Source organism: Daldinia vernicosa (assembly GCF_022497035.1).
Source record: "Daldinia vernicosa strain CBS 139.73 unplaced genomic scaffold F5Y00scaffold_38, whole genome shotgun sequence".
Taxonomy (NCBI): Eukaryota; Fungi; Ascomycota; class Sordariomycetes; order Xylariales; family Hypoxylaceae; genus Daldinia; species Daldinia vernicosa.
Window position 1 is genome coordinate 127,565 of NW_025953954.1, and position 26,347 is coordinate 153,911.

Genomic DNA, 26,347 nt, shown 5'->3' on the forward strand with positions numbered 1-26,347 from the left:
TTAAATAAAATCATTAGATGGAGATAGGAAATATTCTATCAACGAAGAACGTAGCAGATAAACATACATAATTGCCGGTTGAATAGCCGGATGGTTGCGCATGCCAAGAAAATGATATGTGAATTCAGTTCCATAGCTGGAAGGTGAAAACAGCATTCACCAATGAGTTTGGACCTCAGCCCTATAATGCAAGAAGATTCTAGATCCTGACGATCATCTCTGAGGCTCTTTACTAGTGGGGGCGGTAAAATAGGTGTAGCGAACGCTACACGCCGATATAGAGGAAGCCGAAACGCCTATCTATAGCCCATCTGCCACTGCTGTATTTCTAGCTATAAAAGCGTTTAGACCCTTAAAGAATTACTATTCTATAATTTCAGGTATTGCCGAGAACACTCCATAAGGATAAGAGTCAATATTAATGCACTACTTGTGCTAGTTATAAGATTATAAGCATACTGGCTTATAACAAAACAATACTCTACCATACGAAGCCAACATATTCACTGGCTTGTTTCCACCCTGGCCCAAGATAAATGTAGCTCATAATACTATGAGAGGTAATAAACTTGATCACCCAAACTGTTAGATATATGATACTGTCAGGACTGTAGGCCTTTAGGTTTATGTATAGGTAATATTGTTATTCAACGTGTCGTGTGAAGGTAGGATTTCTGAGAGCCGCTTGCACAGGTCAAGCCGTAGGATTTATGTAGGACCCCTATTTAGGAGAAACCAGGCGGTCTAAGTACATCCCCGAGGTATGGATACGGGCCCAACATGCTGGTCAAATTTTGAGCTTTAATGAGTTACCGTAAAACTGCATATGGTACCACGTATTGTCGTTCTACTGGATCCGGCTATCCTCTAGGATAACAAAGACACGCCACCAACAATGTGTAATGGGTCAAGGGCCACGATGGTAAACATATCAAAGGAAAACACAGGCATATTAAACCTCGTGACCTTTATCTACCGCAAAGGACATAAAACACCCTGGTCGTGCTAAATAATAACAAGCATTGCGCTGGATTAGCTGGGTTAGGTAGTTAGCTAGCATCGAATTTTCCACGTTCCTATGAGACACCGCTCCAATGAGCAGGGAAGGACACCGACAGCCAGCCCTTGCATCGATTATTGATGATTGCATGTGGAATTCCTTCTTCCCCTTACGAAATGATACTATCGCAACCATCTGTACCTGAGTGGGACTGCCAAGTCACTAGGATTCTTTTTTTGCCATTCTTCTTAACTAGCTCTACGTATGAAAGGATTATAGAGATTAATACATACTGTGTAGGTAGTCAGGGCTGCGTGCATGTAAAGCGGTCCGTTCGTACTGATATCCGGAAAGCTTAAAGTAAGGGAATCATCGAAGAAAAAAGCAAGAAGCGATGATTTGTGCATGGAATTAATCAAATCCATTTGTAGCTTTGGGGGAACGGATGTTAATCGAGAACAAGCATTTACTAGCTTGGCGTTGGTCAAGTTCCGTCCCATCGAGTGCGGAGAAGCTTACGATGAGGAGTAATCTCCCCCACGTTACCTTTGGTCTGCATCCGTAGCGTGGAGGGTTTTCATTTTTCTTATTTTCAGTCTATTATATTATACGATTCTGTATTAGCATTCCTTAAAATTACTACTTTAAAATGTTACATATCTATTACCTATGTCCGAACCGCAATGCTTAAGGAGTGTGGCCTAAATATTTACATCCTGGGCATGTACATTCCATCCAGTTAAAGCGGTCGTTTAATTGAAAAATCCCTTAAATAGTCACATACGTACAATAAGATTAAGAGGTAGTACAATGAGGTCCCGGTGGTTTGGAAATTTGTGTATAGAGATCTACCGTGAAATGTTTTACCCAGCCACGTGCCGCAAAGATATTTCTAGATCGTGGTTTGTTAAGTTACAAGCCAATCTCTTTATTGATGCCGTACCCTCGGATAGAACTTGGTTAGAAATACATTCCTGGGTACATATCGTTCTTTCTCATGTAACAATCCTATGTATGCGGTGATAGAAAGGAAAAGTTGGGGCCCCGCATAGAAAGGGCTGGCATTAACCTAGATAGGTAATTGTTGGCCAAGGATACTCCCAATCGCCAATCTCTCGCTTAGCATAAGGTTAAGTACCTATGCAACTTAATGAGATGCTTCCGGTGTTAAACCCAATAGGTACAAGCAGTGTTACGCCTACCGATTCCTGCCGAGGTCTTGACGGGTTCTTACCCGGTTCCTTCTTTTTACATGTAAGTTCTCTAAGTTCTGTTTAAGCTGTGTCACTTATAAGCTCCCGCCTTACGTGAGCTTCCCCAACTTTCTTGGGATTCGACTGGTCTTTACCCCTGGTTTCTCCCCACATTTGCGGCACCTATTTGCTTGGTGTACATACCTGATGTACAAACCACGCTAAAAAAAAGTCGGGGTAATTAAACATTGAATCCCACGGAATTTGACCCACTTCGGCCGTGATGATTCTCTCATTTACATCTCGCGTTGTTTTTTTCTTGTTTGCCATGATCCATGGATGACCTGATATTTTCTAACGGTCATTATTCTGCCAAGTCAAACTAAGTAGTCATGTTATGGGAATTCGAATGTAAGGGAGCTCTGTTTAAACCTTCTTTTGTTATTGATGAATCTAGACTCAAGTGCCGAGATTCTTCACTTCCGAATAGTACCGGTCACCAAAGTTGGCTGGCCATTATCTTCTATTTCGCAGCCTTATGCTGCAAAATCTGCATTACAGGCTTAGGGCAGCAGTAGTAGCATTACACACGCGAAGGACGGGACACGCCGGGCAGAGCTAATGCACATGGGATTCGGTCCTTTTTAATCTCGCGGCGTTCTCGTGACCATCAGTCCTTTATTCCGTCTTATTCTTCGGTCCCTGTGTCGTTTGTTGATATCATTTCTGACTTGGCCACGCTACTGCCACGCTAGTCTCTCTCTTTTCAAGACCCGGCAGTCCGGGGGAGTTACCGAAGCCGGGTCTATTTGTCTAGGTAGGTATTCCGTACATCTAAACGTTTAATGTACTTTTCTTCTTCAACGGACTCTACTGGGCATTGACTACATCACCAGAGACGTACTGAATTAACAGGTATCTAATCTTCCCCACTGCTCTCGCTTTTACTTTTCCCGAGTACGCAATTGGCTTGGCCTATGTCAAGCCATATTCGCTCTACTATGTAATACATGATCTACCTAGTGTACAATAGGTATATGGTTATCCGATGAGGATTCATTACCCTTGGCAATGCATATAAGACTATATATGTATTGCATATGTACTACCTGCTAATAAAGCATGGGGATATGAAATCCCGAATATCACGATGGGATTCCGATCCTGTTCTGACAGTCTTGGTTCCAATGGTACTGAATCTCTATAAAATCGTCCAATAACAATATAACGTACACAGCCTCATAAAATCAGCTGCCGTATATCCTCCCTATGCTAAGACTAAGAGCCAAGCATGCTTTGCAGCTAACAGGCCAGATGAACGAGTACCAAGCTTTTCTGACTTAGCGGTGACGGCGCTAGTTTTGCCACCATGTCTTTTGTTCATCATACATGGACTATGGGTCAAGTACATAGTAGTTCTATGTTCTATGTACCTATATCCAAGCCGCTAAAGGCTAACCGTCGTCGATATTAGGAAGGTGAGCAAACATTCCAGTCTGGAATTGCGGAGAATCCCTACCATAGCTTGGGCATAGCTTTGACGTGAAGCTTTTCCATTCACATCTTGTGCCATTTCAGAAGTTTATTTAAACCAGGGCTGGCCTGCCAAACTGCACCATCATGACGAGTCGAGCCTTTCTCCAGTCTCGCAAGATTCTTCTTCGACCCGACCAAGCTCTTGAACCGCTCTGCACCTAGCGGCCTGCTTTACCCTCCCGCAAAGATATCAGTCTACCGAGGGGAAGTAGACACGATGCATTCCAACTTGTTTACAAACCTCCTAACTATAGTCCCAATGCTGGGCAACCTAGCATTGGGATATAAGGTCCAGGTCAGGGCGTCCCAGCCAATTGTCCTAGTTAACGAAATCAAGAGCTCACATTTCATAGACTCCTCCGCTTGATACTGATTGGACCTACTCCGTTGGAACAGATCCTTGGCCGGAATATCCGCGCCCTCAGCTTCAACGGTCTGACTGGCAGAGCTTGAACGGCATCTGGAAGTGGAAGCAGGGAGCCTACCGAGGCGAAGTTGTGCCGGCTGATGACAGCTTCCAGCAGGACATTCTCGTGCCCTCATGTATCGAAAGTGCTCTCTCGGGCGTTATGCAGCAGAACCAGACGTATTCTTGGTATTCGACTGAGTTCAACGTTCCTCACGGATTCGCCCAAAAGGGTCGTCGAGTCCTGCTAAACTTCGAAGCTGTGGATCACGAGGCGACTGTTTATGTCAACGGCGATATAGTCGGCACTCATAGGGGAGGCTACTGGCATTTTAACTTCGACATCACCAAGCATCTTACTCCTCATGGCACTAACACCCTGCACGTCTTCGTATTTGACCCCACCGATCATGAAGGTAAGCGGTTATGATTTATCTATTTCATATCTTCGCTCGCTAATATTTCTGTAGGTTACATGAATCCCGTTGGAAAGCAGACTCGTACCCCCTCGCACATCTTCTATACCCCTTGCACGGGTATCTGGCAGAGCGTAAGTAATCACCTATATATGGCATCCGGTTTTACGGATTTTTTTTTAAAAAAAATATTGGAGTATACGACACTAACACTGATCGCAATAGGTATGGCTTGAGTCGGTCCCAGAAACATACATCAACCAACTAGATATCATCGCTGACATGTCCGGACAAGGTCAGTCAATATAGGAGGGGCGCTCCACGACTCACACTAACATAACGTCTGTATAGTTAACGTGACTGTCGGAACTGCTTGCGCGAGTTCTGATCCAGTTACCGTCTCCGTCATCGATAGTAAAGGAAAGGAGGTAGCTTCAGCGAAGGGTGTTGCTAACCAGCCTTTTGACTTCGTTGTAGACTCACCCAGCCTATGGTCTCCGGACTCGCCAACTCTGTACGTCTAACCTCTTCTTTGATCAATTTATCGGAAAAAAATCTAATAACCCGTATAGTTACAATATTACCGTTAAGCTAGGACAGGATACTGTACAATCATACACAGGCTTCCGAACCTTCTCTATCGGCGAAATCAACGGAGTTAAGCGTCCTCTAATCAACGGCGAATTCATCTTCCAGTTCGGCACACTCGACCAAGGTTTCTGGCCCGATGGTATCTACACGCCGCCCAACCGAGAGGCCATGGTTTACGACCTTCAGGTCCTGAAGGATTTGGGTCTCAACATGCTGCGAAAGCATATCAAAGTAGAGAACGCCCTCTTCTACCGAGCTTGCGACGAACTCGGACTGTTGCTCATCCAGGACATGCCGTCTATGCCTCTTCGAACACCAGATGCAGAGGAGCAGGCTGACTGGGAACGCCAGCTCGACATTCTTATCCAGCAGCACAAGAACTACCCCAGCATTTACACTTGGGTCATCTACAACGAGGGATGGGGCCAGATCACAGACTACTACCCAGAGTTTAACCTCACGGACCGCGTCAAGGCGCTTGACCCTACAAGGTTCGTCGACGCTACGACTGGGTGGCACGACCACGGCGCCGGCGACTGGCACGACAACCACCACTACGCAAACCCGCAGTGTGGTACTCCTTTCTCCTCCATCGAATCCACTCCTTACGACCACCAGCGCATCGCCATCCAAGGTGAATTTGGAGGAATCGGCCACAATGTCTCCGAAGAGCACCTGTGGAAGGTTGAAGAAGCTGTGAGCAGCATCAACCAGACTTACGAGATCGACCTGGACCTTGACGCGTATAACTACCGTGGTCATCTCCTACTAAGCGAGCTGCGCGACCAGATCGAGAAGTACGCATGCTCAGCTGCCGTGTGGACGTGAGTTTAATCCTCTTTTCATAATCTCTACCCCTTTATATCGCAAGCCGTAACTAACGCCGATGCAGCCAAACCACCGATGTCGAAGGAGAAGTCAACGGCTTCCTCACCTACGACCGTCGTATCCTCCGCCTCGACAAGAAGCAGTGGCAAGCCGATATCCAGGCTCTTTACGACGCCGCGGCGGCCCGAGGCGGCAAGGCGTCGAAGAAGAGGATGGCGCTATAAGTATAAATACCGCTATATCCACTTAATCTCTTATATAACTCCCGGTGCAGATATACTTCATATAAAGAGTTGATGACTGTATGAATAATACTATTTATATAATATAATATTCGATATCTTATAGAGATATCTATTGTAATCATTATGGTTGCCCTGCCCTCGAATTGTTATGTTTATTCCTTACTCCTGAGTCCTTGTTCGGGTCTGGTATTCACCCAACACGTAGACGGAATGCCAAGAATAAAAAGTTCTGCGTAGACTCTATGTATTCTATAAAGTACTGACAATCGTGTTTAAGCAACAGCAATTATGTACCCAGATATTGTCGTGCTACATGATAGACCCACGAAATTGTTTTTAACCTCCTTCAGGTCAGATGATGAGACATTCGCCCTCCCCAGCAGCGCCGCCATGGGCAATCATCTCTATCACGAGGCCTCATGTTATGCTCCGGTTGACCTTTTGCTAGAAATTAAGCACCACCAGTCCAACAACCACAGCGGAATCTTCCATCCATACAACCTAATCCCCAAGCAGTACAAGTTCACAACATCCGCAGCACCTTCTACCACCTTTTCGACGAAGAGCTCACACTCGATGAACTGAATCAACGTTGCCGCTTCATATGTTTATATTCGAGTGTTCTGCATTATAGTGTTCGTTCTAATTCATCAAAGACTGTATGGCGCTCCATAGTCGATAAATTAATATCGTTGAAGTTTTGGTTCCGAGGACTCAGATAAACTGTTCAGCAATCTCCTCGCAGGACCATTCCCGGATCGGCGTTTTGCTTCGTAAATTCCAATCCTCTGCCGCACGCAAAACAGCAAAGGGCACGTTTTTGGGGTGGCTGATTAAGACGAGACGTTGGAACTGGCGTATATGTTGTGGTAGCCAAGGACGGGCTCCCGGTAGTTCAGCAAGCATCATCATATCCTCGATCTGACCTAGACACTGTTCTGCGTGCGCAGTAAGCTTGTCTCGTAGGGCTCGTGCTTGAAAGGCCCGTCGTTCGTCTGCGAAGAAAATAGCTAGGCGTTGTACATCTTCTATGAGGCTGTCATGGCACTCGAGACCCATAGAAGCTTCGTAGGAGCCATAATGGCACACGGTATTGCGCAGTCTACTAATCCCCTCGAGCTTGTACCTAAGAGTCGATAATCCAAACGATCGCCCTGGGATTCCAAGTACCGTCAAAGTGTACGGATAGTAAAAGAATCTGTCGAGCTCGAGACGCCCGAACCGTACTTCTTGCGGACAATCTAATTGGTCGGCATAGGAAGGAAAATATTTCCGAACACCGTGGAAGAATATTTCCTGAGCTAGGCGTAAACTTCTTTTTAGAGTATCGTATATATACTCGCTTCTCGTCGGGACAAATCGAAGATGACTTGGGCTTTCTCGCCCAATTTCCGTTTTTTCTTCGAGCAGTTCCTCGGCAGATTTACTTTCTTCGAGCTTTTCTTCGTTTGGTTCTTCGTAACCACTATCATTTTCGTTGCCACAGTCAAGGGAGCGTTTTTCCCTCTCAGCCTTTATCTTGCGTTCCCAAAAAGCTCCTGTCCATGGACCCGGCCCTCTGCTCTTATCCCGCGACGATGCAGTCCGTTTCATGTAACGAGGCTCCTCCCAGGTGCTACCGATTGCCACCAAGTTTCCATCAACGTATCGGTACCCGTGGCTGTATTCGGTATATGGGTACTCGGTAGATTTTCCATGATCATAAATTACCACGCTCTCGGTACATGCTGGTTTCTCCCGTGTAGGTGTTTGGATACTTCGATTACGCGAAGCCTCTGTCGTCTGAAGAAATCCCTTCTCAATGGTTGGTCGTGAGGTTATTGGCTGCTTCGCTTTGGGTAACGGGAGGTTATTTTTTCTGATGTAGGCCTTGAGTTGTGATACCTCCTCGTTCAGCTTTTGGATCCGTCTTTGGAGGTCTTCGTTCTTTTCTTTGGCTAGGCCTAGTTCATAAGCTACCGAGTTAATTAGTTTCGGCATGTTGAAGATAGTATAGCGTGTGATATCGTGAGATGTGAAAGTGTTTAGAACGATGACGACTTGAGACTGGGTATGCGACAGCTTAACGGTTTTCGAGATAGGGCAAGAGATTCTTTCTCGAAAGATAAGAGGAGTTGCGTAAACATACCTTGATTATTTATATAAGTTTGGAAGAATAATATAGTTGTGAGTCAGGATGTTAGAGTTAAGGGTGATGGACGTGTTGTTGTAATGGGATGATGTGTATCATTCGTCACCCATATATACCTATATATAGGAGATTCTGTGATTCCCTAGATTAGTGGTGACATTGTTGTTATTGGTGATAATTAGGATTACCGGATTAGGATCTAGCTATTGTTTATATATGCGTAGATGCAGGTAGTGACTGCCTCATTGTATGAGTGCCTGAGTCACTGTTGCTAGGGATCCACAGTTCTACGTTACGAATATTGGTAGGTACATATCTTGGGCAACTAGATGTGAGTAACTGCAGCCCATCATTTGAGTAGGTGCGTATGGATTCACCCGGACAACGGATTAATCCATTTTGTTACCTCGGAAATAAGTTTCGAAATAATCATGGCCCTCGTAATAAAGGGATTTAAGTTTGCGTGAATGACTTTGTATGAAGCTAGACCACCGAAAATAGAACTTAGGAATATTAAATTCATTAAACTAGGTTAGGTAGGGAGCGTACTTGATTACCTGCCTCTACGAGGTGCTTCAAGTAAATATATATTAGGTACCCGTACGTAAGTACAGTCAAAGCTAGGCAACCTTTCCTACAATATGTTTACCTAATATATAGCGCGTCTTAAATTGATGGGCTGGAATGGATATCTTAAATTGAAGTGGAAGAGTATCGCCGAATGGAAGTGAACATGATCGGACTATATAGGTACCTTAAAACCAATGGGCGTCTTTATAAAATGCAATGTATCCGGATTAGTTTGTACATCATTATTCATTATTGATGATTGCAGGTTTTCATCAAACCTATCATAAGTGATATAGTCAAGCTATTCCTACAATATTTCATAAGTAATCGCAATGATATACTGCCCAAAATGCTCCCTTTATGCCGTCAGTATTTGGCAGCAGCAGCATGATGGCTTGCTAGATTGAGTTGATAAACAATGGTACCTCTAACATATTTACTGTTAAGGCGGCTGGGACTCAGCTGGCAGTTTGTTACCTACTACAATCCCTACCAAACTACCCACCTACACATCACACACATGACAAGAAAATACCCACACAAGGGTACTAACAAAGCAACAAACTCATATTAGTCTAACCACTTCAGCTAGCAACCACCCCGTGGTATCCATCAAAAGCCTTGCGATCCACATCCTCTTTCAAAATCACCGGGAGCTCGTCCTGTATGTAACTCTCGCTCAAGCTCTTCTCCACGGGTTTCCACCCCAACTCGCGGAGCCGCACAGCTCGGCTACGGCTATTAAGGCCGACTGTACCGGGCGTGAAGTCCATGAACAGGTCTCCGTAGTTCTCGGGCGGGATCGTGCGTGTCTTCGAGTCAGGGATGAGACCAGCCTTGTGGAGTTCCGTTCCGATGAGTGACGCGATGTCCTTCCAGCTCGGCTCGTTGTCTCCTGTCGTTTCGCAAAAGTAGTACGGGTTCTCGAGGATATCGGGGCTGCTCGCTGGTGTTGACTCCAGGTGGTGCAGCAACGTGACATATCCTCTCGCCAAGTCGTTCACGTGGATGTTGCTCTCGACGGAGAGGCCAGCGCCTACGTATCCCGCATACCCGTGCTTAAGAGCGTACCGGGTGAGTACCGGGATCTGGATCGAAAGCCGTCCGTGGTGCGGGTTGTAGCCGTAGATAGTGGGCGGGATCATAATGGCGATCTTAGCTTTCTCCTTTAACTTCTTTTGGACTCTGACAATAGCAAGGTCTATTTGGCGATGCGGCGCATTGTCAGGAACGGAGTCTATCTCAGAGACGATGTTATCGTGGTACACTTTGTCTCCCTTATAGGCCCCTGCTGCCCCGTCATCTATCAAGGACGTTCCGGAAGTGTGGATATAGATTGTGCTCAGCCCCTTTTCGGCCCGCTGCTGGACGGCTTCCAAGATAGCTTCCACGCTTGGGAGGTGGTCTGCAGTGGCCGTGTGAATCACAATGTCATGGGATAACGCGTGTTTCGTAATCAATGTCTTGTCGTTTAGGTCACCAAGCACCGTATCTGTGGCCCCAGAGGCCTTGATCTGATCCGCATGTTCTTTCCTCCTGACGTACCCGGTGACTTCATAGTTCTCCTTTGCTAATAGTTCAAGCACGGCCCATCCGATGAATCCTGGTCCGACAATGAGAACTTTCTTTCCTGGTGCCATCTTGAGGTTTGGATTAGCAGTGTTTTCTAGTCTTTGGTATCGCTATTATCTTAGGAAAACTAAGGTTATGCAGAAGAGAGATGTGGGTTTAGTTAAGCCCGTAGACGTTCGTATGATGAGAGGGGGCGAGCAAGAAGTGAGAATGCGACTCTATTGAAATATGAATATTTATACCTAAATCTAGTTGAGACTGAACTATTGATATACCCAGCACCAATACCTAGGCCGTTATTCCATGCCTTCTCAGTGGTCCGGCGATTTAACGTATGAAGGCTATGGTCGCAACCATGAGATAAGTACGGGTTCTAAATTTCCCTAGCCTGTGAAGTTGATTTTAGCATTTGGAGAATTACATATCCAATCTCGATGATGCGCATTGTATTGCTTGGAGTGGTGATGTGGTGGCGTGCTAACGGGATAGAAAATATTTGATTGGATTGTTCCGGGGATCTAGAGCAGGGTCTTGAGTTTGATTTATAATTGAATTTGGACTCTTGCTTGGTTGTAAATAATAATTGATAGATCATTACCTATCGGGTTATTCATCGGTGTTTTCCAACCTGCTCGGGGCTTTTGGAATGCAGCAGATATGTTGCCGCGGTGTGGTTTAGTGGCAATAGTTACCGATCTAATCTGCTTAAACTAAGTCAAGGTGAAGAACCAGTTTTATTATAAGGTACCTACCTAGGTCTATCCGTAATAATACTTGGCCAAAATTGTGCGTAGTTGACTAGATAGAAATGTACTACTTTATCGGAGGGTTAATTTATATATCGTCTGTAAAGTCGGTGTATATCACTTATAATATTAATACGTTCTATATAATGTTGTATTTTGATGTCGGCTTATAGAGTTGAATATAAGTGGCCATGAGGTAATTATAGTGTACCTAGGTAACAAGATGTTTACCGTTGTTACACGAAGGGTCATACACATTTACCCCTTTTCTACTTAAACAGACAGAGAGACAAAGCCTCTATTGTCAATCAATTCGGGGTTACCTTATGTAATAACTAAGTTTGTACCAAGATTCTATATTATTGTCTATTCGCTAATAAGTTAAAACTTCCCCTGAATTGAAATCTTCAAGACTTTTACCTTATCCTACCAGGCTTCTCATTGGACAGCTTACGGTGGACGGTTACAGCTGAATAATTCCCATCCAAGAACAGCTCTAGCTCGACAGCTGCCTAAATAGTAAATTAAAATAAGTCATGCGTTCGAAGGACTGTGCCGTGCGCTAAAAGGAAATGACAAGACCTTTTTGCCGTTTCAATTCTCTTCACCTTTTTCTCTTTTGCCTCTTCCTTACGAAGTGTAAATCTTTCCTGTCGTGGCAATCCCAAATAAAAAGGGCTGCCGTCCATTCGTTCCTACATAACATATACTCACTACTGCACATCATCTCCAAGTCTGAATTAATCCTACCTCTTGGCAATTACTCTTGTCGTATTTTCCTCCGTATTAAACGCCATGTACGCCAAGGCACCCACAGTCCTCCTGGCCGCACTGCTTGCGGGACAGGCCGCCGCCAAGACCGACATAGCCGGCTGCGTATCGTCTGCAACTGTAAAATATGGGGGCGCCAGCTTGATCTGGTACGTCCCGGACACCGGCGAGATTTGCGAGTTCCTCGACTGTGGCGGCGGGCGTGCACCACCCAAGACAACCGTTCCGGGCTGCGATGGCTACTCAGGAACCGCCACCTATTCGCCCAGCTTCCTGCCGGGTTTCGGTGCCTCCGCGACTCCTACTTCGACTGCAAACTCTGCTCCGGCCTCTACCTCGGCCGCTACGTCCGCGTCTAGCTCTAGCTCGGCGTCTGGCGAATCTTCCGGGGAATCCTCTGGCTCGACAGCCACCTCGGCAGCAAGCTCGGCTTCTGTTACTGGTACATCAACCGGTGTAACCTCTATCGCTACTATCACTTCAGCACCGACTGCAACACTGGAAATAAGCACAGGCGGTGCCTCGAATAGTGAGTCTTCCACATCAACTGGAGGCTCAACTGGAAGAAGTTCTCAAGGAGCCGAGTCTGCCAGCACTTCTGGCGCGAGCAGTGTTTCCGAAGCAGCAGCTATGCCGACCGCAGCTGTGAAGGGTGCTATGCGCGTGGCAGTTGGCTTGGTGGCGGGTATGGCAATGTTATAAGTAATGGTCTTAGTTGAGGATAGTCACTACTGGTCTGTATGAGTTTGGTTGGATATAATGCTTGATTGAATCATAAATATTAATAGATGCTTATTAGCAACAAACCAGAAACTTTTAGAGATGAGTGATTTCTGTGAAATTCTTAATGAATGACTCTAATGTAGAGAGCGATTATAACAAGAACATTACTAACATACCATCGTTGTCTTAGTTAGCGCCTACCGTCTTTTCTACTCACATCATCCGCTGTATTACGTATCGGACTTAAGCCCAGTGATCAGAATGCTGAACTCAGCCAAGCATCGCGAGAGCCAGGGAGCCAGGGAGCCAGGGAGCCAGAGAGCCAGAGAGCCAGACGATCCTTACACGTAGGATGAAGGTTCCAATGTAATATTTATGCCCTAGTTAACTCCCGAGATGCTAGTATACATACTGGATGTAAGAGGCATACCTAGTCGAATGCAAACGTGTATACCTTGACCGAAATGTAAAATTTTAAGAGACTCTCGCATATATATATAAGAATAAATTTTGTTGAAAAAAATGTGAGATTGATACATAAAACGCCCCTAAAAATCAAACAGACACGAACAAAAATATGTTCAATCTAATGCCATGAAGAGAACACCAGTAATAGTAGTACCAAGCAAGAACGCGGTCAATATCCCCGCGCCGGCCTTATCCCCCGTCGTTACAGGGGTCTCCTGAAGCACCGAAGATTTCGGATTTCCAGCATTGGGATTGCCGATGCTGGTGCCGCCCGTGCTGTTAGTAACGGGCGGATTCGCGTCCTCGACGAGTAGGCTCGTAAGCGCGCCGAGAACGTTCATCTGCTGGCCTGCGCCGGTCTGGCCGTCGTAGACGCCGGTCGTCCAGTGGAAACCGCACTGGCGGCCGTTGGCACCGCCGGTACATTGCTTGACGGCGTGTTCGGCGGATGAGCGGAGCAGATTCATGATGCGGTCGCGGGTGAAGGGCGCTGTGAGCGTCGTTACGGCTAGCCATCGGTGCACGTATCCCTTGTAACTCAACATGTCCGAGGTACATATGCCACCCTCGCAACTTGGCTCGTACAACGTGCCATTTACGAAGAATACACGCTCCATCCCATCTAGAAGCCCGGTGATCCTGTCCTCCCATACTTTACTGCCGTTGGTCTGTGGGCTAGTTAGCTCCCTAGGTCTTCGTTTTACTCACGTGCTCTCCAGAACGCCTCGAGGATATGAATATGGGGAGGTTGCTTACATATTCGTACATGTAACCCGCCCCCGACAATAAGATGGCGGCGTTATACGAATATTGTTGGCGGTTGGTATCCGTACAGTTGTACTGCACGTGGCCGCCATCGAATACGTTCCAATCTTTGTCGATGTACCCAACGTTATAAATCCAGTCGAACGTTTTGATCGCCCACTCCGCGTAAGTTTCGTTGTTGTAGTATCGGGCTAGACGGGATGCTATGTTAAAGAAGCAACCGTTGGCAATGGCTATTCGTCATGTTAGCCGGCTTCCATTTCTTATTCCGCTGTCCCCTCTTCCCATCTTCCCATTGCTGATGCATTTTCTTCTTTGTTGGGTACAAGGGGTTCTCACTGTTCTTATAATCATAACCCTTGTTAGTGGGGGCGATCTGCCACCTCATGCCACCGCCGCAGATGCCATCGTAGTGGTCCGGTGCGGACTGGTCGTTAAAAACAGCCTGGGCGAGTGCAATCCATTGCGGCTTGTCTCTAGGAGGGTCTTGGAACCTGTTTTCAGCCGCTAACATCGCTGACATGCCCCAAAAGGACTGATCGTCATTACCGAGCGAGAGCGACCAATTCCGGGGCGCGTAGTCCTCGTTTTCACCGACCTGGAACTGCATTGCCTGGAACGTGACATCGTTGTACGTATCGTCACCTGTGTAATGCCAGTAGTCTATCATCGTACCCCAAAGCGCACCTCCTTGCCACCTGGTCCCGCACCGTTAGTGAATAGTCCCTCGGCGGGAAAGGTGGGAAAGAAGGCGACAAACCAGTAGTAGTCTCCGTCCGGCGGTGGTCCCGGCAAGATGCCCGGTACGTGACCTGTTTCGTTGCCATCATAATAGGTCATCAAGTCATACGCGACCTGCTTGGCGGCATTTTTGATGGAGTCTAAGAGTATATATTTAAGTATTAAGAATTTGTCGCGGGCGGCGCTAGGGAGCCTTGGGGAGAATCCTGCGCTGCTAAGAGAAGAGACTGAAAATGCGTACCTTTTGAATTTAGATCAACTTCAAGCGCTCCTAACACGACTGCCGGAGCGAGGCATAATATTTGAAGGCGGCGAGCGGCGGATAACATGTTTGCGACTTGGAGTCGCGCGACGTTGTTGAATTATCGACAGTTCCCCGTGAACAGTGAAGCGTAGTTGTTGGTGGATGAAATTCAGACGAGTAGGATCGAAAATACAAATGACATTATACATGTAAGCACGTACTACGGTTGTATTGCATGTCGAACGGCAAAGATTCGGACAGCTTTGCCGTTAATAAGAATTGTCTTTTGTCCTTTCTGGTCAGATCCGTATATGCGGTCGCTAAGAACTACTTAATAAAAGTTGAGATCTACTAGATTATGGTGATTATGGTAGTGGTTGTCAAATATGGCTTAACCAACAGCAAAGACTAATAATAACTGCGCCTCGGTGTTAAGAGAGAAAATAAAATAACGGCCTACTTACAACAAACAGCCCTATTAGTGAAATGCGGTCTACATAAGGATATGTTGGGGTCCCCCTGTATGAATGTTTCGGGACTTGGCGGATCTGGAAGCCCATCATCAGCATCCAACTCAGCGCTGATCTGCAATAAGACGTAGGTAGTACCATAGTGTAGTGACTTACTATATGTACGTACTATGTACCTGTATGGCTGACATTTTGGACATCCAATAATATATTGAACATATACGACGGATCTCGTATAACGGAGGGAATGTGATCCAATCAAGTTGAAGCAATATCGTAGTAGTTGAGGCTGTGCAGTATCAGCCAGAAACATGCCTGTCAACTATGTATTTCGACGATTAGTTATGTAAAAATCAGCCGTAACTTGTAGGTATCTTACTTGTAGGATGAATAAATAACAAAACGCGCTGTTTCATCGGTACGAATTGGGACGGTTCTCAAGTTAGGATGGAGCCTTTAGATGGAGACCACTAACATAGCCTCGATTCTTCATTTCGGTCAGTTCGGTCTGGTTTATTAGCCAGAATCCCCATTTACTACATACTAGACGCTTAAGTAGCGTCGGAATGAGGTGAAAAAAAAAAAATCATCAGATGTTGCATGAGTTTTCTCGCTTTAATCTGCTATACGTGGTTATCCTGAAACTCGAAACCGTATTGCAGGGAACATTTGACAGAGGTAATTATAACTACGTTATGATGGCCATGGATCCCTATATCCTGTTCGTGACCGATATCTAAAAAGCCGTCTTCAATATCCCCGGCCGTTTCCGCTTCCGTTGTCTTTAGCATCCGGATCTTCTCCCGGCAGCTCCGAGCCTAGCACTATAGGGTCGACCCAGCTCCGGCCGAGCCCTCCACCTTTCTCTCTGGTAGACTCGTGCTGCTCGAGTTGATATGGGTCTCCCGGATTGTTCACAGGCGCAAAGTCGAAAATGCGATAGTCGGCGTTAAAGTACCAATAACCGGAAACTGCGAGTCGCAAGAAGGCTGAATGAGAGACGACGATGATTACCTTTTCCGGACGTTCATACAGCTTCTTTAGGGCTGCTTGAGCACGTGCTAAAAGAGCTGATTTCGTGAAGTGATAGCGGCTACCTAGTGGCGATGTCTTGTCTGGGAAGACCGGGTCGACCTTTGAGAAGTCGACCGTGGGAAACTCTTCTATGAGCTTATCGATGGGGCTCCCGGTGTCGCATTCATGGTTTGAATTTTCTATTGAAATGGTTTAGAATGGATCTGCTTGATAAAAACAGGTGGTTCTGATGAGAGAACCTTTGGAGTTATACCTTGCCAATCCGCATCGGCTTCTATCTTGACACCCTTCTCAATAAGCCAATCGACAGACCGGAATGCTGTCTGCATCGTCCTGCGTAAGGGAGAGACCACGATGAGCTCGGCCTGCTGAGCCAGTGGGTTTTCTATGAGACTCTTCCGTAGGTCTACACATTGCCCATGTCCCTCCTCGGTCAAGTCCGGATCAGGTATTGTAAAATTTTCTAGGTGAAGTCAGAACCAACACCTTGAAGCTCATAGCCCGAAGTCGCATCGTAACAAACTAACTTTCTGCATTATGGCGAGCTTGAGCGTGGCGGACTAGTATGAGCGTTGGAGGCATTCTAAATGAGATAAACGTTTGGTCTATGATGTTTCTTTGAATTCAGGCGAGATCTATCTCGTATCTCGTGTCTAGTGTCTAGTTTTTGGTAGGATATTGAAGGCCAATAGCGAGCGAATATAAACAAAGAGGTACTTAACGAGGTATAAGATATTTCTACCCAAATATGAGCATTACAGCGAGTAACAACCGCTAGGGAAATGCTTGGAGAACGGGTAAAGACAAATGAAGCTTGAACTTTACTTTATAATTATTTCAAGATTTGCTTACTGTTAGATTGACTCATAAGCCGAAGCTATGAATTGTTACTAAAATGCTGTTACTAAAATATAGCCGATGTCAAGAATCTCTACAGTTAAGTGGGTAACTAGACGTAGGTACAATAGCAACGTTTTGAATAGTACGTAAAGGCACTGTGGGGTTACGTCCACCGACCGGTAAGAGCTACATACACTATGTAACACGCACTGTTTAAACTTTTAGAAGTCAATTGGAGCTTTATATTTTATACTTCAATGTTCTAACTTACAAGTAACCTTTTCTAATAAGCTAAGCTATCTCCTTCGCGACACGCCTACATCAACCATTTTATGAACCTGCTACACAATGACCAGCATAGATGAGCTATTCAAGGTTTGTTAATATATTTGCTCTAGTTCTAGTTTTCCAAATTCATCTAACTCTGTTAATAGGCATCTGGCGTCGGCAGCAAGCGCAAGCTAGAACCTCTTCGAGATCCCAGTATGCTTTGTCCTCTTTTCTTCCTACCGATATACGAGTCTTGCTGGCTAACGCGTAGCAATATGCAGATCAAATCTACAAATCTGCCCGTTTAAATTCGAATGGTAACAGCAGCCGACATGCGCGCGTCGAGGACGAGAGTGTAAACGATAACGAAGATGACGTCGAAGCAGGACCTGCGCCCCCTCCAGAAGACGAGGACGGTGACTACGGACCGGACCTCCCGCCCGACGATGATGAGGAAGGGCGATTCTTTGGTGGTGGAATTACGGCGCAAGAGAACGAAGTATTAGACTACGTTGACGACCCCGATCCCAGTGCGGACGCGGCACCCGACAAGTTCGACAGCGCGTGGCTGCGACGAACTGCGCTTAATTTCGAAAAGCGAATAAATAAGAACGCCGAGCTGCGCGCCAAGTTCGAGGATGAGCCTCAAAAATTTATTTCGAGCGAAGCCGACCTCGACGCCGACATAAAGGCCCTCTCCATCCTTTCTGAACACCCGGAGCTATATCCTGAGTTCGCTAAGCTTGGAAGCGTCGCGAGCCTTGTGGGGCTACTTGCACACGAGAATACCGATATTGCGATAGATGCTATTGAAATTATCAACGAACTAACTGACGAAGATATCGCGGCCGAGGACGATCAATGGAATGCACTGGTCGATGCCCTGCTGGAGGCTGATTTGTTGGGGCTGCTCGTGTCGAACTTCGAGAGGCTAGATGAAGAGCAGGAGGTTGACCGGAGCGGTGTCTACTATGCGCTCAGTGTAGTGGAAAACCTATGCAGCGGACGAACGGCGACGGCAGAACAAGTTACGGAAAACGACAGCCTGCTGAAGTGGCTACTTCGCCGTATACAGGCCAAGGAGGCCACCGTCAGTCAGAACAAACAGTACGCTGCCGAGGTTTTGGCAATATTAGTGCAGACATCGTCGAAGAATAGGAGGAAATTGGCTAGTTTGGATGCCGTGGACATCATGCTACAGCTCGTAGCATCTTATCGAAAACGCGACCCTGAAAAGGGTGGCGAGGAAGAAGAATATATGGAGAACTTATTCGAGGCTTTGACCTGTCTCGTGGACGAACCCGAGGGTAAGACCAAATTCGTCGAGGCGGAAGGTGTCGAGCTTTGCTTGATCATGTTGAAAGAGGGCAAGATGAGTAAATCTGCCGCGCTCCGGCTCCTGGATCATGCCGTAGGGGGTCACGGTGCGGCGGGAACTGGTGTATGCCAAAAAGTCGTAGAAGCCGGTGGACTAAAGAATATTTTCACACTATTTATGAAAAAGAGTAACGACAGCCAGACTACGGAACACCTAATCGGCATATTTGGATCCATGCTGCGGTTGTTGCCAGCCGACTCGGCAGAACGGATCCGGACCCTGGCAAAGTTCGTGGAGAAGGACTACGAGAAGACGGAGAAACTGGTTAAGCTAAGGAGGGAGTACGCGGCGCGCCTAGGTTCCGTAGACGAGGCGATCCGCGCGGAACGAAGTGGGATGAGCGCCGAAGAAAAAGAAGAAATGGCAGACGAGTGGTTCTCGCGGCGGCTCGATGCTGGCTTGTTCTGTCTGCAGACGCTGGACGTAGTGCTGGCATGGCTGGTGGCGGAGGACAACGGCGCGAGGAAGACAATACAGAAGTTGCTCGCCGACCGTGACGAAACATTGGCTACAATTAAAGCTACGCTGCAAGAACAAATTGAAGGTATCGATGCGGATGATGCAGAGGGCAAAGATACTAGAGAAATGCTTACGACCCTAGTGGAATTCCTACAATAGTACGGGTGGACTGGTGGACTGGTAGCATGTAATAGTATAGTAGTAATCAATGAATAATGCGTATCGTGCCTGCTTCTCAGCGCGGCGTCCCTCAAATCTCTCTTTTCTATGAACAGATAGACAGGCGTCTTGCAACCAGTAATACCGACCTATCTTTATTTCGGGTTTCTTCCCTTCCAAGAACACCGGTAACACGTAATATAATGCGCGCAACTACACACCATAGCCTCAGTCTTCCAGCAACCAGAATCCACGGTGTGACATGTCGATCCCTTTCTCCGCATAGCATTCCTTCCGGATTCGCTTCTCCCCGTAGACTAAGCAGCTCTGGACTAGCCTACAACGTTTCAGGGGGCGCGGGCTTGACGTCGAACACGGCCTTTAGCAGGTCCTCGATGATTTTGTCCTGGCTCTTCTGGCCGGCTTCTTGGATTTCCTTGATTTTGGCATCGGCTTCGCGGTTGGCTTCGTCTTCGGCCTCCTTGTTGCCTTGGGTGTGCTGTAATAGAGGTTTGAATTAGTAAACCGGATTCGTATCGACTGAGCAGCTGCCGTTGAGCAGCGGGGAGTATGCGTGTGCGTACCTCGGCTTCGAATTTCTTAAATTCTTCTTCCTTCGCTCGGCGGTACGCTTCTACTTCTTTCTTGGCTTCATCTCGCGCTTCTCGTACTCTCTTGGTTCGGACTATAGGGCGATGGGTTAGTATCGGCTATAAGCGTCGAACTGTTTGGCCTTTGCGTAATTATCGGAAGATGTGGAGAGAATATGCGTTACTAACACTCGCGAGCTTTCTGGACGATCTTGGAAGCTTCCCTCTCGGCCTATGCGATCGCGGCGAGCTACCTGTCAGCTGGACTTGCTACATTGGATTCGGCTATGTGGCCTGGTTATTGCGATGGCCTGGGGGGTTCTGCGTACATCGAGAAGGGTCTGAATGCCTGTCGAGTTCTGAGCCGACTATATTCGAGAGATAGCATGGTTAGCTAGCTGTACCGTCTTCTTTGTATTAGGTAGGTTTAGTTAGATCGAGCATACCATCCTGCTAAGTTGCGGAGATCTGATTTACTTGCGAGTCGATTCGGAGGAAAAGGGAACGCAGAATTATTTGTTGGTGGTTTGCTGTTTGCTGGTTTGGTAACTGACGTATGATGCTGTAGCGAAGATTGATCGTGATAGGTTAGGAAGTATGTCGAAATGGTAGGTAGCTAGGTTAGGTACATGGAGTAGGAGCTCGGTAGGCGAATCAATAACAACCTTCACCGGTAAGGCTGGTGCTGGTGCTGGGTTGGCAGGTTGGGGGGTCAGATGGGGCTGAAGCAACCTCCAGTTCCAATGGGAGCTTACAATATGGTACGTATCCTGCTTCGCGCCGTTTTAAACCGAAACTAAACTTATGCATAATATTATTTCTATGTATTGCATATTGCACGCATATTAATTTATTCACGTTCTATGTTTTACGGAACAAATAGTTTGCTGCATCTATTATGGTCAAGCTTCCGTTTAGCACGTTTTATCATTACTATGTAACGTATTACCCCTTTTCCTTTGTGTATTGAGCCAAGGCACAGCTGTTGCTATAATACGCCCACCACATCTCTACATTTTATTCCAAGGCTCATATTTAGGTACCTAAGTCATATACTCAAACCATTCCCAGAGCTCAGGATTACGCCGATGCTGATCTGGGCGGTCTTTTGCCATCCATCGTTCATTATTTGGCATCATTACATACTCCGTGTATTCCGGTATCTTCTTGACGTATCTACTCTTCCTTTCACTCATCAACTTATATGTCGTCTCTCGTACAACACCATATATATGCCCGTGCACAGAGACCCAATTTGGTTGATTCGCGAGATATACCGTCAGATGGATTTGATCAGCCTCGATTCCTGTTTTCGTACGCCTCGTCTGGCCTCTACCAGCCGGGGCGTAAGTGTTGGCGGCGTCGTGGAGTTCCTTACTAGTGAACATAAGCATGAAGAACTTTCGATTTAAGACGCGAGGGTATTACCGGATAATAATATGTGAGAATCCTAAATTTCTAGCGGCTTCTTGAGCGAAGCTCTCGCTGGACTGTAGAACATCTTGCTGGTTTATGACTAATTGGTCATAGACTACCTTCTTCTCCCAATAGACCTAGGTAAATGCGCCATCGATTAGCTAGATGTTAATTAGATGCACGAAACACGGCCCTCGAACCTTTGGGCATTGTAATGTCCCACAGCCGATACTTGGCTCTGGCTTGATAAATATGGTTGCGCTTTTATCCTCGGTATCTTTTGGTAATGGGCCACCCCTTGGGATGGCCATGTCAGGGTGCCATTCTGATTGAGCGTCCCCAATCTGTCCATAGGGAGTTATTTTTGGCATGGTGTCGAAGTGTCCAGTGTAAGAGGTAAGGCGACGTACACATTAGAAATGACATGGGCGCCGATTATACGCCCAAAATCTCCCAAAAGGATCCCTATCGCTTATTTCTAATAAAGAACCTGGCGCTTTCTACGGTGCTAATTTTATAGTACTTGTTCTTTGAACTTGGTTTGCTTTCGGAAACATCTAAGAGCCTTTCGCTGACTTACCTTGCATTCTCTTACTTATTACATCTACTTAAGTACCTAATCTTTAATGCCTAAGGTTTTATAGGATTTAGGTAGGATTGTTGTGTTGAATGCGAGTAAAAATTTCCTATTTAGGATACATGCCTTGTTACCTTGTAGATAATCTTCCTGCCTTATAGAAAGTAGTGAATATGAAAGGAATAAGTCTGCACATGCATATGTTTAAGGCTTCTTTATTACTTAGGTCTCGAGGGTATTGAGAGTATTGTCCAGCCGTGTAATAGCAGTAAATTCGGGCTATTGTAGGGGTGCCCTCCAGTTTAATAGGGGGTAGGTTGCTAATATATAATAATAATAATAATAGTATAGAAATATGGTGCGGTGTAAACCTTAGGCTTTTGTGTTGCCCGGGGGGTAACCTCTAGTATAATACTATGAAGGCATTCCATGGTGGGGTGTTTATCTCACTGCCTTTTATAAACTTCGCGTTTGTCACGACGCTAGAGCGAAGGTCTTCATGAAGTAATATAGGAACATATAGCCATAGAGGTAGCTAACGTTCCACTTTGATATAAAACTTGGAGCTAGAAAAATTGAAATATTACTATGCTACATGACTATTATCTGTTGAGTTGCCCTAAGGATTCTCACGTCGACTTGCAAACACGTATAAATGTAGAATAAATACACGCATAGGAGCCCCAATACTGGAACCGCCCAAGTGGCTACAAAGTGATACCAAGGACACTTTTCCGTGATTTGAATGGTACGTATTTCTGTCACCATCATGGGAGGCGTACCACTCTCCGCGTTTGATGATCCAGAGACTTTTTCTGGAACGGGGTGATTCTCGTCTAACTCGTCCAAGAGACTTATGATCGGTAACGTTTCGTCCGTGGCCGTCTCGTCTTCGGATTGAGAAGCTTTAAACCATTCGTGTTCTAGTACCTGAGTTGCGTCTGGCCTATCTTCTGGGTCGTATACGAAGAGTTCCCCGAGAAGATTACCGAAAATGGGGATCTCGTCCCTCGGCATATCCGCTAATCCTAGCGCAATATGTATTGGGTTACTGAATTCGGAGTGAGTTGCTTCAAACTTTTCTTGCAAGTTGAACGGCTCAGTTAATGGCCCTGTAACTGCTTCATTCTCTTCATAATCTGGTGGTGGCTCATCCGAATAGCTCATTTCGTCATGTAGCATCTTTACAGCAGTTGGGCCGTAGATAGGTGGGACGGGCCCTATGTACCTCTCCATGCGCCTAATAATATTCCACAGGTCGCCAGGAAGGGGACCAATTTGAACTTCCAGTAGTGTATAGGCCAGGGACCAGATATCATTTTCTATGCCTGTCTGATTACCAAAGAGCCATTCAGGACCGGCGTACTTAGGTGGAATATTTAACCTCTCAGGAGGCTTACGGGCTTCGTAAGATTCGCCAAAGTCGACGATGGCGATGTCATCCGATATCATGTGCGAAAGATTTCCGTTTCTGAAACTAAACGGTAGATATGCATACTTGGGAGCATGCGGGCTTCGCTCGTCGCCTTTAAGGAGCTGTTCCCCGATTGCTTCCCCTATCAGAGCTTGCATCTCATCATACCCGATCTGGTCAAGGCAACCGGGTTTCAACCTCATCAATATGTTATCAGGCCTAAAATCTCCATGGCCAATCCTTTTGCTGTGCAAGAAAGCAAGCGCCTTGGTAAGTTGGTAGCTGATTTTCTTCAGTCGGCCGAAGTCTTCTCCTATTTTATGCTTCCAGTCCGGGAACCTTGGCCCAGCAACAGGCAATACGAAGCATAGATGTCGCCCGTTAGGAGATTCTATAAAGAAGGTCTGTCGGGCTATCATAATGTTATTATCGTTGAGCTCGTCGATTCCTTGGGACTGAGCTTCAATTATCCGAATCGCTTGTAAATCAGGGCAGTCATCTGATGAATGACTTGCTGAATTAATTTTAAGCGCTATCCATTTCTCTTCTTGTAGATCCCAGCAAAACCAAACTGTAGCAATGCCACCGTGCCCAAGTTTGTGAACAACCTTAAACCTGTCGATTATCGTCTCGCCTACATCCAACGGGTAAAATCCGCCCGGCTGGTACCACTCGACGTCCTCAACTTCATCCAGGATTGAAAGAGAATTGTACTTCCTGACGAAGGAAGCGCCAGAGGCTGTAGTATTGGTACTCGGCATCGTGGAGTTTGAGGCTATTTAGGAATTGAGAGAAGTTGTCGAGTAGTCTGTATCGTCATGTCCCATCCACTTGGTCATCGTACAATAAGCGGCCCGCGCTTCAGAACTCGTGTGTGAATTAATCTAGAGGCTTGCTTCATGTCACATGTCAAGTGTCTTTGTTCTTCATCTTTCCGGGATACCAACTAAGGGAATTAAGACTAAGGGAAATTACTTTTTTAACCTGCATGCAGATACTTTCAAGAAATAATGGACTCCTTGAATGGCATTGAACAATCATACAAAGATGGTCTCGATGGCGTTCAATAGACTAGGTAAACACTGGAGCCCGCGTCTTTACCCCTTTTTCATCCCCGAGTTGTCGGTAAGCTTTTGGGGTGCGCCTTTCCTTAACATTTAGAGATTCAAGCGACTGCCATTATAAAATTAAAGTGAGTGTAGTTAAAGTAAGGCTCATATTTTGTACATCTATTTTCTCGCTTGTTGCTTGCATGATGATGATGATGAAGATGATAGGGGGTGTGAATGATTATGAAAAGAACCGTTTCATGCGACTCCGTTTTTCCATATCCCCACATACGGTATATACAGTAAAACCTTGCCATAACGAATTAAATTTTTCATGGTTTAGGATTCGCTATATCGAGGATTCGTTATAAAGTAGGTAAGCGCACAGGCCACATTATCCCCTAAATGGTAAGGGGCACCTTAAAGTCTTAAGCTTAAACCGATTTTAGCGAAATTTAACGAAATACTTCCTAAAACGGCTTAATGCTTACTTAAAAAAGGTTAAAGTTTACTTTTATATAACGAATTACGTGATGACAAATCAAAAAATCTAACGAATTCGTTATATAAAAAAATTCGTTATTTTACATATAAATTTCAAAAATTTCTAAAATAAATTCGCTAAAGCGAGGATTCGTTATGGTGTAGATTCGCTATGGCAAGGTTTTACTGTACACAGTACAGTACGGGCAGCTTGGTGACTACTCGTTATCGATAATAGATTTACTCTAGCAATGGATCACTTAAAGCTTCCAAATCACCGGGATTTTCACCTCCCAAGTTCGATAATTGAAGCTGAGTATACATCATCAAGTGCTCCCGTACCAGCATTGGAAAAAAGGATTGGGATGGGTTTATAGCGAAACTCAAATCAAACCTGTCCAGCTTGTCAATTCGTGTTCGGCAAACATGTCGCGCGCCTCGAAACTCACCTTGGCGGGCACCTCGCTCTTTGCTGTCGGAACAGTTATCATGGTGCACTTCCAGCAGAAGATTGAGAAAGAGGTATAGAAATCATTGCGCGGTTCGAACTAGATATAGGCTTACCACGCATTTCTAGGCCATGCATCAGGGTGTTGTGCGCGACATGGAGCAGCAGCGAATCAAGAAGGAGCGCCAGCTTGATTTCGACATGCAAAGGGCATTAGAAGAAGAGTATAAGAAGGGCCAGACTGTTCGAGATACTACAGACGAAATACAAGCCAAATCATTACCAGATCGGTAGTGTCATGCTTGTATTTCGTCGCAATCCAAGTCTACCCCTCGTCGGGTAGTACTACTACGGTCTATTACGCCCTGTCACTACATCCCGTCTGGTCTGGCTTCGCCTAAATTTACGGGTATCACGTTTCCCGAAACTAATATGCTTATTAGGTGCGTGATAAAGAGACGAGCTTAGTTCCCAGGAGTAATATGGTCCGAGATCGATTGCATTTCCACTGACATAAGGGTTGATAGGCGAAAAGCCCAGTTTCAACCTTCTTCCTATCAATTCCAACACTCTCCTCTTCGACTAGTCCAAGGAGGCAATATGCCACTCTACCAGCTCTAGTTATTAGAACGCTCTAATGAGCATCCGCTATGCCAATGTATCAATATATTAAATTTGAATCTATCTATATATATTTTTTCTGGATAGTACGTTCGATGTCAAGTCAAAGGCATAGCTAACATCTACTATCGTATTGACATTCTAATGCACAGTATAATTATTGAATATCTCCTCGTATAAGTCTTAGTCTCA

At 45.9% G+C, this 26,347-nt stretch overlaps 11 protein-coding genes across 11 annotated transcripts; 4 read left to right on the forward strand and 7 right to left on the reverse strand.

The window, feature by feature from the left end:
- The first annotated feature begins 3,344 nt into the window (after positions 1-3,344).
- F5Y00DRAFT_242527 (glycoside hydrolase family 2 protein) lies at positions 3,345-6,333 on the forward strand. The gene is made up of 7 exons (XM_048008528.1): positions 3,345-4,024; positions 4,083-4,551; positions 4,606-4,685; positions 4,777-4,846; positions 4,903-5,065; positions 5,124-5,966; positions 6,035-6,333. The coding sequence occupies exons 1-7, from the start codon at positions 3,947-3,949 to the stop codon at positions 6,192-6,194; spliced, it is 1,863 nt and encodes a 620-aa protein (XP_047862911.1). The 5' UTR covers positions 3,345-3,946; the 3' UTR covers positions 6,195-6,333.
- A 596-nt stretch (positions 6,334-6,929) lies between these two features.
- Positions 6,930-8,195, reverse strand: F5Y00DRAFT_264005 (uncharacterized protein; the record flags this gene model as incomplete). The annotated part of the gene is made up of 1 exon (XM_048011588.1): positions 6,930-8,195. One exon carries the CDS (start codon positions 8,193-8,195, stop codon positions 6,930-6,932), a length of 1,266 nt encoding a protein of 421 aa, XP_047862912.1.
- Positions 8,196-9,472: 1,277 nt separating this feature from the next.
- On the reverse strand, positions 9,473-11,157 carry F5Y00DRAFT_127162 (NAD(P)-binding protein). The gene is made up of 2 exons (XM_048004148.1): positions 10,731-11,157; positions 9,473-10,556 (listed from the first exon to the last, which is right to left on the reverse strand). Exon 2 carries the CDS (start codon positions 10,554-10,556, stop codon positions 9,501-9,503), a length of 1,056 nt encoding a protein of 351 aa, XP_047862913.1. The 5' UTR covers positions 10,731-11,157; the 3' UTR covers positions 9,473-9,500.
- Positions 11,158-11,727: 570 nt separating this feature from the next.
- On the forward strand, positions 11,728-12,811 carry F5Y00DRAFT_242530 (uncharacterized protein). The gene has a single exon (XM_048008529.1). It carries the CDS (start codon positions 12,030-12,032, stop codon positions 12,705-12,707), a length of 678 nt encoding a protein of 225 aa, XP_047862914.1. The 5' UTR covers positions 11,728-12,029; the 3' UTR covers positions 12,708-12,811.
- Positions 12,812-13,196: 385 nt separating this feature from the next.
- Positions 13,197-15,216, reverse strand: F5Y00DRAFT_127179 (glycoside hydrolase family 76 protein). Its single transcript, XM_048004149.1, has 5 exons — positions 14,944-15,216; positions 14,722-14,842; positions 14,301-14,659; positions 13,953-14,194; positions 13,197-13,864 (listed from the first exon to the last, which is right to left on the reverse strand). The coding sequence occupies exons 1-5, from the start codon at positions 15,029-15,031 to the stop codon at positions 13,310-13,312; spliced, it is 1,365 nt and encodes a 454-aa protein (XP_047862915.1). The 5' UTR covers positions 15,032-15,216; the 3' UTR covers positions 13,197-13,309.
- Positions 15,217-15,692: 476 nt separating this feature from the next.
- F5Y00DRAFT_242532 (phosphoglycerate mutase-like protein) lies at positions 15,693-17,360 on the reverse strand. The gene is made up of 4 exons (XM_048008530.1): positions 16,979-17,360; positions 16,705-16,914; positions 15,796-16,630; positions 15,693-15,738 (listed from the first exon to the last, which is right to left on the reverse strand). Exons 1-3 carry the CDS (start codon positions 17,031-17,033, stop codon positions 16,167-16,169), a joined length of 729 nt encoding a protein of 242 aa, XP_047862916.1. The 5' UTR covers positions 17,034-17,360; the 3' UTR covers positions 15,693-15,738; positions 15,796-16,166.
- Positions 17,361-17,537: 177 nt separating this feature from the next.
- On the forward strand, positions 17,538-19,574 carry F5Y00DRAFT_242536 (DUF1716-domain-containing protein). Its single transcript, XM_048008531.1, has 3 exons — positions 17,538-17,666; positions 17,726-17,774; positions 17,843-19,574. The coding sequence occupies exons 1-3, from the start codon at positions 17,640-17,642 to the stop codon at positions 19,555-19,557; spliced, it is 1,791 nt and encodes a 596-aa protein (XP_047862917.1). The 5' UTR covers positions 17,538-17,639; the 3' UTR covers positions 19,558-19,574.
- F5Y00DRAFT_242538 (vacuolar ATPase) lies at positions 19,575-20,941 on the reverse strand. The gene is made up of 5 exons (XM_048008532.1): positions 20,594-20,941; positions 20,477-20,515; positions 20,337-20,379; positions 20,142-20,242; positions 19,575-20,056 (listed from the first exon to the last, which is right to left on the reverse strand). Exons 1-5 carry the CDS (start codon positions 20,594-20,596, stop codon positions 19,895-19,897), a joined length of 348 nt encoding a protein of 115 aa, XP_047862918.1. The 5' UTR covers positions 20,597-20,941; the 3' UTR covers positions 19,575-19,894.
- A 188-nt stretch (positions 20,942-21,129) lies between these two features.
- On the reverse strand, positions 21,130-21,714 carry F5Y00DRAFT_242543 (uncharacterized protein; the record flags this gene model as incomplete). Its single annotated transcript, XM_048008533.1, has 2 exons — positions 21,678-21,714; positions 21,130-21,588 (listed from the first exon to the last, which is right to left on the reverse strand). A coding segment is annotated over exon 2 (346 nt), but the record flags the coding sequence as incomplete, so codon positions are not given.
- A 1,017-nt stretch (positions 21,715-22,731) lies between these two features.
- F5Y00DRAFT_271467 (kinase-like protein) lies at positions 22,732-24,315 on the reverse strand (the record flags this gene model as incomplete). Its single annotated transcript, XM_048012799.1, has 1 exon — positions 22,732-24,315. One exon carries the CDS (start codon positions 24,313-24,315, stop codon positions 22,732-22,734), a length of 1,584 nt encoding a protein of 527 aa, XP_047862920.1.
- Positions 24,316-25,362: 1,047 nt separating this feature from the next.
- On the forward strand, positions 25,363-26,244 carry F5Y00DRAFT_242546 (uncharacterized protein). The gene is made up of 3 exons (XM_048008534.1): positions 25,363-25,608; positions 25,664-25,919; positions 25,978-26,244. Exons 1-2 carry the CDS (start codon positions 25,513-25,515, stop codon positions 25,826-25,828), a joined length of 261 nt encoding a protein of 86 aa, XP_047862921.1. The 5' UTR covers positions 25,363-25,512; the 3' UTR covers positions 25,829-25,919; positions 25,978-26,244.
- Positions 26,245-26,347: the final 103 nt, after the last annotated feature.